The 11,597-nt window shown below is 45.4% G+C and overlaps 1 protein-coding gene across 2 annotated transcripts in view; it reads left to right on the forward strand.

Annotated features, from left to right (window-relative positions):
* Positions 1 to 11,084, forward strand: part of clcn5b (chloride channel, voltage-sensitive 5b) — a gene marked incomplete at its 5' end in the record, with an annotated part of 41,843 nt that extends 30,759 nt beyond the window's left edge. For both annotated transcript variants that reach the window (XM_083936707.1, XM_083936706.1), the window contains 5 exons: positions 1,146 to 1,288; positions 2,868 to 3,017; positions 3,293 to 3,398; positions 4,273 to 4,489; positions 9,947 to 11,084. In XM_083936707.1, coding sequence (XP_083792833.1) covers positions 1,146 to 1,288; positions 2,868 to 3,017; positions 3,293 to 3,398; positions 4,273 to 4,489; positions 9,947 to 10,037 — 707 coding nt within the window. In that variant the 3' untranslated portion in view covers positions 10,038 to 11,084. The remainder of the gene's footprint in view (positions 1 to 1,145; positions 1,289 to 2,867; positions 3,018 to 3,292; positions 3,399 to 4,272; positions 4,490 to 9,946) is intronic.
* Between the last annotated feature and the right edge of the window lie 513 nt (positions 11,085 to 11,597).

The raw sequence follows: 11,597 nt of genomic DNA on the forward strand, positions 1-11,597 counted from the left end.
CATTATATCTCATGCTTTACATCCAAGTTTAGTCACTGTACGTGATGTCCTGATGTTTATAATGATAATTATAATGCGTTTTATTTGTATAGCGCTTTTCGAAATACTTAACAACGATGGTGGGGTGGTTAGCACTGTTGCCTCACAGCGAGAGGGTTCCTGGTTGGAATCCCAGCTGGGCTCCTTCTGTGTGGAGTTTGCATGTTGTCCCCGTGTCTGCGTGGGTTTTCTCCGGGTTCTCCGGTTTCCTCCCACAGTCCAAAGACGTGCAGGTGTTCGGTTCATTGATGACTCTAAATCACCCGTAGGTGTGAATGGTTGTCTGTCTCTGTTCGTCTCTATGTGTCCTGTGATAGACTGGCGTCCTGTCTAGAGTCTACCCCGCCTCACAGCTTGGATCGGCTCCAGCCCCCCGCGACCCCGACAGGGACAAGCGGTTGAAGATGAATGAATGAGAAATAGTGACGATGTGAGCTTGATGATATCTCCCCCAGTCTCATAAGCAGCTCCAGAAGTGACTGGTGGACGTTGATTTTAAGGGACGAGATAAATCGACATTTCAGCTTCTTCGGTTCAGATTCGATTGTAAAATGAGCCAAAGCGCTTTGAAGACATCAGACGATATCCTCTCAGTGATCCTCGTTCTCTTGACAAACATGTGAATATAATAAACATTGTCCCTAAATTACTCAACAATCATCATCAGGGAACAATCATCATATCATCATATAACCATCTCAATGTTTCTGCATTTCTTTACAAACAAAAGAGAACTTGTTTATTTGTTTTATCCTCCCAACAATAGACGTATAGAAGCCACAGTGAAACTCCTTCACAAAAGTAGTTGTTTAGCGGAAAGGAGGTCACATTTTTCTGTCCGCAACCACGAAAGATGATTACAATTGAATTCAAAGTGGAAACACTGACCTCAACTTCAACATTTCCATGCGAAGTCGAGGGAAAATGAAGAGCTCAAATTTTCCGATATAAAAAAAAAGTCAAAATCGATTTACTCCCTCCAGCCCTGGGCAACATTATCATACCGCAGTTAAACTGGTATTGATGTTAAGTTCAGATGAGTCAGACGATGATTCACCTGCAGATGTGTTGTTCCAGAGCATTTTTAACATTTTACTACCCTCCAGGTGGAGTGACTCGTATGACGGTATCGCTGGTAGTCATCATGTTCGAGCTGACTGGCGGTCTGGAGTACATCGTCCCCCTCATGGCTGCGACCATGACCAGCAAATGGGTGGCAGATGCTTTTGGAAGAGAGGGGATCTATGAGGTGCGTTGTCTCTGAAAATGCATATTTCTCAGCTCCAATGTATTCCTGAGGGAAGGTGTTAATGCAAAAATGCATTGTATTTCTGTTGTTGGAGTGAATGTTTTGGATGATTCGGCCGTAGATTTAAAAGACTGCAGGACATTAATTTACTTTAAAACTGTTCTCAAGAGGAACATTATTCAAACATATGTTGATTGTGTTTCGCTGACAGCAGCAATAAATTAATTATTAGATATTTTCTTTTTGACCTGTGTGTAGCTGCTACCTAAGTTTATGTATTTTAAAGGGTAGGCGTTATAAGCTTTAGCTTCTGCCTTTTCCCTTTTTTCAGACCTTATACATTTATTTTTTTGTGTTTGTTACGAAATGTCTTTGTCTGAAATGTCTGAAAAAAAAAATAAACTGAACTGAACAAACTGAACTGAGGGAAGGTCTGATGTTGCAACACATTAAACAGGCTGTAAGTCTTATTTGGGTCCCTAGATCCTTTTTCTACGGTGGCTGAGAAGTTTCAAATAAATGCAAAAGCAGCAAATAGGTGGAAAAAGCCACGACGGGAATGCGAAATGATAAAAAAAATATACAGTGTGCGTTTGCACCCGGGTGTAAATAGCCTCATAGCAGTGTTTCGGCTGTTCGGTCTCTAAATCTGACGTGACACCCTTTCAAAATACTATTTCCGGGTCCAAATGCTCCTTTGAACAAAACAAACAAACAACAGGATCTGTGAATCTTTTATGACCGCGTCTTTCTTCAGTGAGACACTTTTTCATTGATAAGAAAGCAGATCTGTGCAAATAACGGAGAACACAGCACTTCAGAATCGTAGAAATATGAAGCCTGGACCAGGAAATAGTATTTTGAAAGGGCATTACGTCATGACTTAAGACCGGAACCACAGCCAACACGTCACCAACTGCCTTTGTAGTACTGTGAGGAGTGACAAAGTGTGGGCTCAAATGGGTGGGTGAGTGGGTTACGCACCCACCCACACAGGATGGCATGACCGTAGGGGAGGTGGAGGTATGGACACACACGCTCACACACACGCACACACACACACACACGGTCTGTATTTAGAAACTGTGTCTTTGAACGAGCCGTCAGGACTTCTGTACAGTTGTGATGTCACAACTATACTATATAAACAGTAGTTAGAAAGTGCTGCTACAGTGATGTTACAGCCATATGACGGTGCAAAGACGTAGAGAGCTCAAACGTAGGCCCGGAAACGCTGACCAATCAGAGCAGACTGGTCTTTTTGAGGAGGGGGTCTTAAAGAGACAGGCGCTAAAACGGAGCGTTTCAGACAGGAGACCTGCATTTGAGTCCTGCATGAAACGTATCTTTAAATGTATTTGACATATTGTCGTCGCAGTTTGGTCGGAGTCATGCAGGAAAATCTGGGTGCAAATTACGTTGTTGGCTACTGACATCGGGTGCAAGAGTCTGCCAAAGAAATCTCAGCCCCTGTACTTCCCAGCAAAAACTAAATACACTACATAAATGTACCGTAATGTGTGTTAGATTTAAGAGGTCGAGGTTTTAAGCTTGGTATTAACTCCACGATGCTCTGCAGGCTCACATCAGGCTGAACGGGTACCCCTTCCTGGAGGCTAAAGAGGAGTTTGAGCACAGCAGCCTGACTGTGGATGTGATGAGGCCCAGGAGGTCTGACCCTGCGCTGGCTGTACTCACACAGGAGGGCATGACCGTAGGGGAGGTGGAGGTATGGACACACACAGACACACACACACACACACGCACGCGTTGGATCATAACACACTGGAATGCGGTTAAAATGCACAGTAAGATGGAGGTGTAGAGGTGGATAAATACATTTGAGAAACCAAACCTGTGTTATCCGCTCTTACTTACTCATGTGTAAGTGAGTGGTGTCTGTTTCTAAATGCATTTCTAAAGAATTCAGTCTCTTTCCTAAGGACTCGTTGATTTGTTGATGCTATTGTTAGATTGCCTGTAACATATCTTCTGTGTCCCCAGGCCCTGGTGGAAAGCACTCACTACAGCGGCTTCCCTGTGGTCGTCTCTCAGGAGTCCCAGAGGCTGGTGGGATTCGTCCTCAGAAGAGACCTGCTCATATCCATAGGTCCGAACTTTGTGTGTGTGTATGCACGGAAATATACCTTAAAGCTTGAAGGTCCCATATTTGTTAAAAGTTTCATGTCTTTTTCATTATGAAGCAGGTTGTGGTGCTTTATAAATACTGCGACAGTATCAAAACATTTATTCCACAGAGAAACGCACACAGCCTGTATTTAGAAAGTGTGTCTTTGAACGAGCCATCAGGACGTCTGTACAGTTATGTCACAGCTATACTATATAAACAGTAGTTAGAAAGTGCTGCTACAGTGATGTTACAGTCATTCCCCGGCTGCAATGACGGTGCAAAGACGTAGAGAGCTCAAATGTAAGGGCGCGCTCACACTGTCCGTCCGCACCGCGCCCCGGGCTTTAGGGTACTTGTTCCCCCCTCCAGGCCTGTTTGTACTCACACTGCCTGGGCCTCGCGCAAATGCTTCTTGCTGCCTATACGTCATCACGCCGTAACACGTCACACGCATTGATTGACATCATCATCTCTTTGTTTCCAAATCTTTCCATAGACCTCAGAGTTTTTGTGCGTCTTGTCGACTGTTTTTGAATCTTTTCATCGACCAAATCTGTAGTAAACACTCCACCTAGTAACAGGCGCACATAAATTTCAGACAGAGGGTGAATACAGGTATAAATCAGACAGACAGGAGGAGAAAAATATATGTTTTGACCATTAAAACATGTAAACGTGTTCTAATAGAAACTCAAAGCATGAACCTGAAAATTAGGATAATATGGGGCCTTTAAAACTTCTGTACATTTTGTTTCAAGAACCTGCTCCGAAGCTTTTTGTATTTTTGAATGTAATAATATTTTGACGTGCTCACTCCCTTCGAATAATAAATGTTAACCACCGCTCCTTTCAGACAACGCCCGGAAGCGTCAAGAGGGTGTCGTCAGCGCCTCCCAGGTGGTCTTCACTGAATACGCTCCGGCTCAGGAGTCTGACGGTCCACCACCGCTCCGCCTCAGAGGCATCATGGACCTGAGCCCCTTCACGGTCACGGACCACACACCCATGGACATCACTGTGGATATTTTCAGGAAGCTGGGGCTACGTCAGTGTCTGGTTACGCATAACGGGTGAGAAAAAAAAACATGGCGGGGGCTCGACTGATTTATTTTAACTCCTTATTTGTGTCGGTAGAAAATCCTCTCTGCTGTAGCACGAAAGACGAGTAAAGAAAGGATGAAGGGACTAATAGATGGGAGGAAAGACGGACGAATACATAAAGTGGACACACTCCCACGCCTGTAGACATTAACGTGAGATATCCTCGGGAAATTGTGCTTGTGGAGGGCTGGAACGAGTGACAGATGGACGCGTGGGAGAGCCCCGGGTCGTTCGGCTGTCAGTTCATGCATTAACGCAGGCACAGGAGTAAGGGAGGAACACACACAGAAAATTCTTCAGGTGTTTTTACCCAAATCTCTTCACTGCCACTGACCTCATTACCATTAACTTTACCGAGGACCTTTTTAGACATGCGTCGACATAACGGCAAACACCCACGTTGACACCAGCGGCAGAGCTTGCATGATTTTCGACCTCTTGTTTTCGTAATTCATGCAGCTCGTAAAAAATTCAAATCTACTGCTTCAAAGTAATTGAGGAACGATTTATGGGCTGTTGGGAACCGACTGCTTCTTCTGCTGTGAGCCTCTATTAAACACGGCTCCCCACGGGTCGTTGAAACCCTTAAAGTTAGTGAATTTAAGAGGAAAAGGGTGTTTTGAAAATGGACCCTTTTCACACATGGACCAAAAAACTGAAATTATTTAGATTAGATTAAACAAAGGAGCTGCGTATGAGAACGCAATTGTCCAAATCAGTCGGATGAGACATTAAACAGACTTCACCCCTGAGTACAAAGTCTGCGCAATGTCTGATTTCAGCCCATGTGTGAAAAGTGCAGGTTGTCTGGAGAGCTCACAGCAAGCGAGTGGGCGTGTTGATGGTGTTTCTGTCATGCGGCTGCCGCGGAAGCATACAAACATTAAGGGTGAAGAGGTCAGCCAAAATAACTAGTCTAACTGGAGAGACGATGAGATTCAGAAGCTTCTGTTGGTCAGGGTCGACTGAAATCCCAGAACAAACTCAAGGACGGTCAAGAGAATCGGGTATGACATAAGTACAACCGCTGTGTCATCCCGCGTCATGGTCTGCCTCCTGCGGGCTCTACCCAGGCTGGACCTGATTCTCCCCAGTTCATGTGACAGCTATAAATAGAAACAGGTCATTGAAAGTGAACTTCTGTGATGTTTCTGCAAGAACAATAATCAACCTTGATCCATGTCTCAAACTATGAAGTGTTGGGTCCTTGCATTTGATGGAATTGCGTCTGGAAAGTCCTTGAAAACTCATTAAAGACGATGTGAAGTGGGACATCTTAACATTTGCGTGGCTGGAGATTTTGGGCAATTTTTGCTTAAAAAGTAAGTTAAGTGGTTATAAAATCTGCTGAAGATGATTTTCCACTCTTAATAAAAGGCGTAAATGCATGTGATGGATTCACAGCCGTAAACACAACTAAAGACCTCTTCTTCTTGTGATGGGACCGAACCAGCTGCACCGTCTTGACATCAGCCTTCATTTTGATCTCATCTGTTACGTTTCCTGCATCTTGCACGGTTGAAACGATATCGCTGCAACAGGATCTGTCCACAGACGGACACACGAACGTACTAAAATACTAAAACAACCTCTTCTGTGGTAGTTCCCACTGCAGCAGGCGTCTCCGAGAGCACAGACACGGTCTCGGTCGGTAACAATACCCACACAGTCAGCATATAGAGCCGTGTACTGTGATAAAACAGGCTTTAACCTCTCAAACGTATTTAACAAAACTTTCTTTCTCCATTGTTTTCTCCAAAATCGTCTCCATCCACCACAAAACCCACTTCCGGCTCCACCGACGCCAACATTTCACACACACAATGCTGTTATCCGTCAGACGCAGAACGGCGTTTGTGATGACAAAGAAGGGCGACGTTGATCTGGAGGATTACATTCAGACGGCGCGGAACAGAATACACTCCCAGCGAGAGTAAACTTCATCAGCGCTTCATTCATTCTCCACACTTCATTTCCTCGCGCGTACATACACGCAGACTTGATTTGTTTAGACGGAAATCTGACATGTTCAAACACACAGCTCTCGGGGGTTTTGGAGTGGAATCATGTATATTTGTAGAGAAACGGCGTATTTAACAAACACTGTCACGGACGGGCTTATAGTAGCTTTCGCACACATGTACGAATCTAGCTTTTTGTCACTTTCTGTTCCTGTTTTCATTTTCTAGCAGGAGTGAAAAACCCTCAGCTGCGACGGATCTTTGTCCAACCAGCTTTTGTCTTTGCTTTTAGACTAAACAACCACATCATGGACGGATAAATATGAAGAAGGAACTTTTTTTTGCAATCTGAGAAGTCATCTTAATGTTTTAAATCAGCGGAGCGAGCTTTAAGATTGCATCTGCCACCAGTTAGAGTCGATCTAGAAGGATCCCCGGCACGTACCCTTGAGGTGAAACGGCCCCGTTTGATCAACTGTAATTCAAACCAAATCAACAAAACCGCTGTCACAACAAAAACCTCACGAGCGCCCCTTGAGTTCGATTTGACATGTTTGGGTCCCCGGGGCGTTTCAGCTCCTGCTGTACACCAGAACATGTTATTACAGATGATCAATTTAAGGCCCATCCACTGCCTGGCACATGGGCACTTCTGACATCGCATGCAGCTGTTGAAAGGCCCGTTGACAGGCACAATTACGTCTTCAGGACTCGCGCATATTTGGTTCAGATGGGCTGCTCGTTGGCCAACAATGGAGGCTGAAATTACACCAGAGTGGAGCCACATGTGACAGGATTTCTTTAGGAATTACACTCGTACACTTTTCCTGTGCTGAGACAAGAGGAGGCTCGTGAAGGGGGCAGTGAAGAGAGCCGCACAAGACAGGTTTCACAGCAACCTTATCACTCTTTGTCTGGGAATGAAGACACACTCACACTCACTAAAAGTCCTTGAGGCGGTGTGAAGTGCTGCGTATGATCTCTGCGGCCGTCTTGTGAGATGGATACTGTTAATTTCATCACTCCGACCGGCATTATTCGTATTTTCCCAGAATATCTTTCCTCCAAGGTTGCCTCACGTGGAAGGAGTCGTATCTGGTTTCGAAACCATCCCAGTCCCCGTTTGTTTCTTTTCTTTTGTCAGCTAATATCGAGTTACACTTTATTTAGCAAAACAAACTCCTTCTCAGAGCTTTACTCAGAAATCTGGGCACACGGCGGCGACAGAATCCCCCACAACATCCTCTCCGACTTCTGAAGAGTGTTGTGAGTTCCCCTCTTGTGGTTTCACTCTGCGTATTTGTTTTTCATCGATGCCGGTCAAACTCACATTTCCCAGCTCAACCCTGCGGATGAACGAGCCGTGTGCGATAATTTGTTTTTGTGTGATATTTGCTCGGCGGCCGACGGTTCCCGGGTCATTCTGAGAACGCTGTTTAAAAGCTGCTTGTTTTGTTATTGAGGATTTTCTCCGATGATAATCCGATTTTAGCCTTTTTGTTGATTTTCCGACAGACATTGCAGCGGGCTACAACAAGTCGAGAAGGTGCATATTGAGTTTCTGTATTAAAACAGTCCAATTCTCCTCTCCCTTTAGTTTGTCAAGGTCACTAAAAGAAAAATAACTCTGTTAAAAGTTAAACAAAGACAGAACGAAAGAATTAAAGAAATGGCAAAAATGAAAATAGAGGGAAAGAAAATTTCACACCACGAAATACAGGCATACCAGACACAAACCTTCTGTTCTTACCTTTCATAATAAAAGCCCAAGGCGGCGTTTATATAAATATAAACATATAAAACCACATTTAACAAAGTATTCATCACATCAGAGTCTTTTTGCATACTTTAAAACGTGGCAGGAGGAGGACTTTAGGTAAAGGGCTGGTGAAGTTTTCATCACCTAAACCAACAATGTGTTAAGCATCACTTTTAGCTGCAGATATAATGAGTAACGTGTGAGCGTTCACAGCAGCAGGACGCTGTTTGGGGGACCGACTCAAAATAAACCACCGTGTTTGCGATCCTTGTAATAAAGGAACATGTTTTTAAACTCTTCTTTTAAAGCTTCGGGGCGAAAACGTGTAACTTCTTCTCAATAACAAGCGCCTGATAATGGTTCAGTGCACAGCGAGACAAGTAGAGTTACAAACTCATCTCATCTTCAGCCTCTTATCCGGGGTCGGGTCGTGGGGGCAGCAGCTTTAGCGGGGACCCCAAACTTCCCTTTCCCGGGCCACATTAACCAGCTCTAACTGGGGGATCCTGAGGCGTTCCCAGGCCAGTGTGGAGATCTAATCTCTCCACCTGGTCCTGGGTCTTCCCCGAGGCCTCCTCCCAGCTGGACGTGCCTGGAACACCTCCCTAGGGAGGCGCCCAGGGTTCATCCTTACTAGATGATCCCGAACCACCTCAACTGGCTCTTTTCAACGCAAAGGAGCAGCGGCTCTACTCCGAGTTCCTCACAGATGCTGAACTTCTCCCCCTCTCTCTAAGGGAGACTCCAGCTCCCCTCCTGAGGAAACACACTCTAATGTCATTTATAAAGCAAACCATAGCTAAAGTTTGCTAATATTAGCCTCCATATGGTACCAGACCAAGAGAAGCTGTAGCCGTGAAACCCCAGAGTGTGTTAAACAGAGGAAATATGTATTTTATTGCTTATAAAGTGGAAGAACGTGTTACTTGATCCCTAAGAGAGGTCACAGTGACCCTCTGTGAGTCAGCAAGAATAAATACGTGCTTCAGTCGACTACTTTTGCGCCAAAATCCAAACACTTCGTTTAACGTCCCCACGTGTCGTTTCTGAACATCTCTGAATTCATCATCCGGGCACGAACTTGCAACGCCGTCACGCAAACACCTCCGTCGGGTCACATCTGGATTTGATTACATAAGAACGCGACCGTGAAGGTTTTTTCCTGAAGATGATATTAAAAAATAATAATAATAATAATGGGCCTGGACGAGGTCTGCGCTCCTGTTGCCAAGAGTCCCGAGTGTGAACCTGCGTTTTGGAGCCTGTCGGCTGTAATTGGCTGTAGTGTGATCGGGGCCTTTGTGTTCCTCCCTCATCATCTGTTCGCTTTGTGTTTCGCGTGTGACTCCGATCTCCCGCTGCGCGCCGCTTACCCTCTGGGACCGTAACAAAGCCGAACTGACAGGACACTCCGCTCCGTCGCTGCTTTCTGTCAATTCTTTTGCCTTTCAATGACGAAGCAAACAAAGTATGATATGAAGTCATCTGCTTTTCAATGACTCCTGTTCTCCTCTCTCTCTCTCTCTCTCTCTCTCTCTCTCTCTCTCTCTCTCTCTCTCTCTCTCTCTCTCTCTCTCTCTCTCTCTCTCTCTCTCTCTCTCTCTCTCTCTCTCTCTCTCTCTCTCTCTCTCTCTCTCTCTCTCTCTCTCTCTCTCTCTCTCTCTCTCTCTCTCTCTCTCTCCCTCTCTCTCTCTCTCCGTCACCAGGAGGCTGCTGGGAATCATCACCAAAAAGGACATACTCAAACACATGGCGCAGATCGCCAACAGAGACCCCGACTCCATCCTCTTCAACTGAACACCTCCGTCCTTCCTCCTCCTCCTCTTCTTCCTCGTCGTCGTCCTTCCACCTCTCCGCTGTAGACCAGGGGGAGAAGAAGAAGACACCAGCTTGCACACTCAAAAACGAAATGCACCTTTTTTCTCTCAACCTCTTCAACTTTAAAGAAAGAGAAAGCCGAGTAAGTCGAGCTCCGTTTGCACAGGCGGCAAGAGAACAATGGATCTTTTTTTGTAGGATGAGGCGTGTTTTTTTGTTTTTTTGGACTCTCAGAAACAATGACTCATCATCGCTGACACTGCTGGCCCCAATTTCATGTTCAACCCAGAAGGATGTAGTAAAGACACACATGAGAAATAAGTCAGTGGAATAGTTCACATCTGCTCCCTTTTGGCTTTTTCCACTCCGTCCTTCCTCTTGTCTTTTTTTTTTTTTTTAAAGCAAAAATAAAACAATAAAAAACGCCATCTTGCTTCTCAGCTTGAGGAAAAACATTTTTTTTTTAAATAAAGGAGGTGGGAACGGATAATCCCCTGTCACAGATACTGACAAAGACGAGAAGGAGGAGAAGATAAAGACATTGTGACAAATGAAAGAGGGGTTTAGGGGGAGCTCCGTGCCTGCCCTCTGGCTGACACAGCAAGCCCAGACAGAGCACTCTGAGCTGGGCTGATGGATGCTCATCCACCCCCCACCCCTCTCTCTCTCCTCCTGTGAGGTTTCCTGTAGCCTCGGGGGGCATTCACGAGTGTGAGAAGAGGATCTAATACGCACACTTTACACTCCATAAAGACTTCACGACAGCCTGAGAGCTCTCCAGAAATCTCCTTGTTTTGTTGTCATATAGACTCTTTATGGGTGAGACTCCAGCCTGGGAACTATGCAGCGTTGCTCGCTCTGCTGACTCGCCGCTTGGCAACATGGAAGTTATATTAACATACAGAAATCAGCAAAGCAAAAAAAACCACGTCAGTGTTGGTTGGGCTGCCGCCGAAGGGCTAAAGATTATGAAAGGAGAGAATCATGACACATGCGTTAATTTATGTAAATGTAAAAATTGTTTGTCCCACTAAATTATTTCACTGATTTCCATGTGTCTGTTTCTTTGTTTCTTCGATCCTCGTCCTTTTTTTTTGATAAAATACAAACTAAGGGCGCACTCACACTGTCCATCCGCACCGTGCCCCGTGCTTTAGGGTCCTTGTCCCCCCCTCCAGGCCCGTTTGTACTCACACTACCTGGGCCTCGGAGAATGCTTCTTGCTGCCTATACGTCATCACGCCGTAACACTACACACGCCTTGATGACGTCATCGCGATGCGTCGCTTTGTTTCCAGATCTTTCCGTAGACCTCAGAGTTTTTGTGCGTCTTGACTGTTTTTGAATCTTTTCATCGACCAAATCTGCAGTAAACACTCCACCTCCGCATCACACCAACATGAATCTTTCGCCGCCATTGTTTTAAATGTCCGCGCATGGTCCCTCCTTCTTTTTTCTATGTCCCAACAGGCGCACAGGAAATGACCTCAGAACCGCCGTAGGCCTCGTGCTTGTACACGTGCGCACACTCGTGCTCGT

Source organism: Echiichthys vipera (assembly GCF_963691815.1).
Source record: "Echiichthys vipera genome assembly, chromosome: 22".
Classification (NCBI taxonomy): Eukaryota; Metazoa; Chordata; class Actinopteri; order Perciformes; family Trachinidae; genus Echiichthys; species Echiichthys vipera.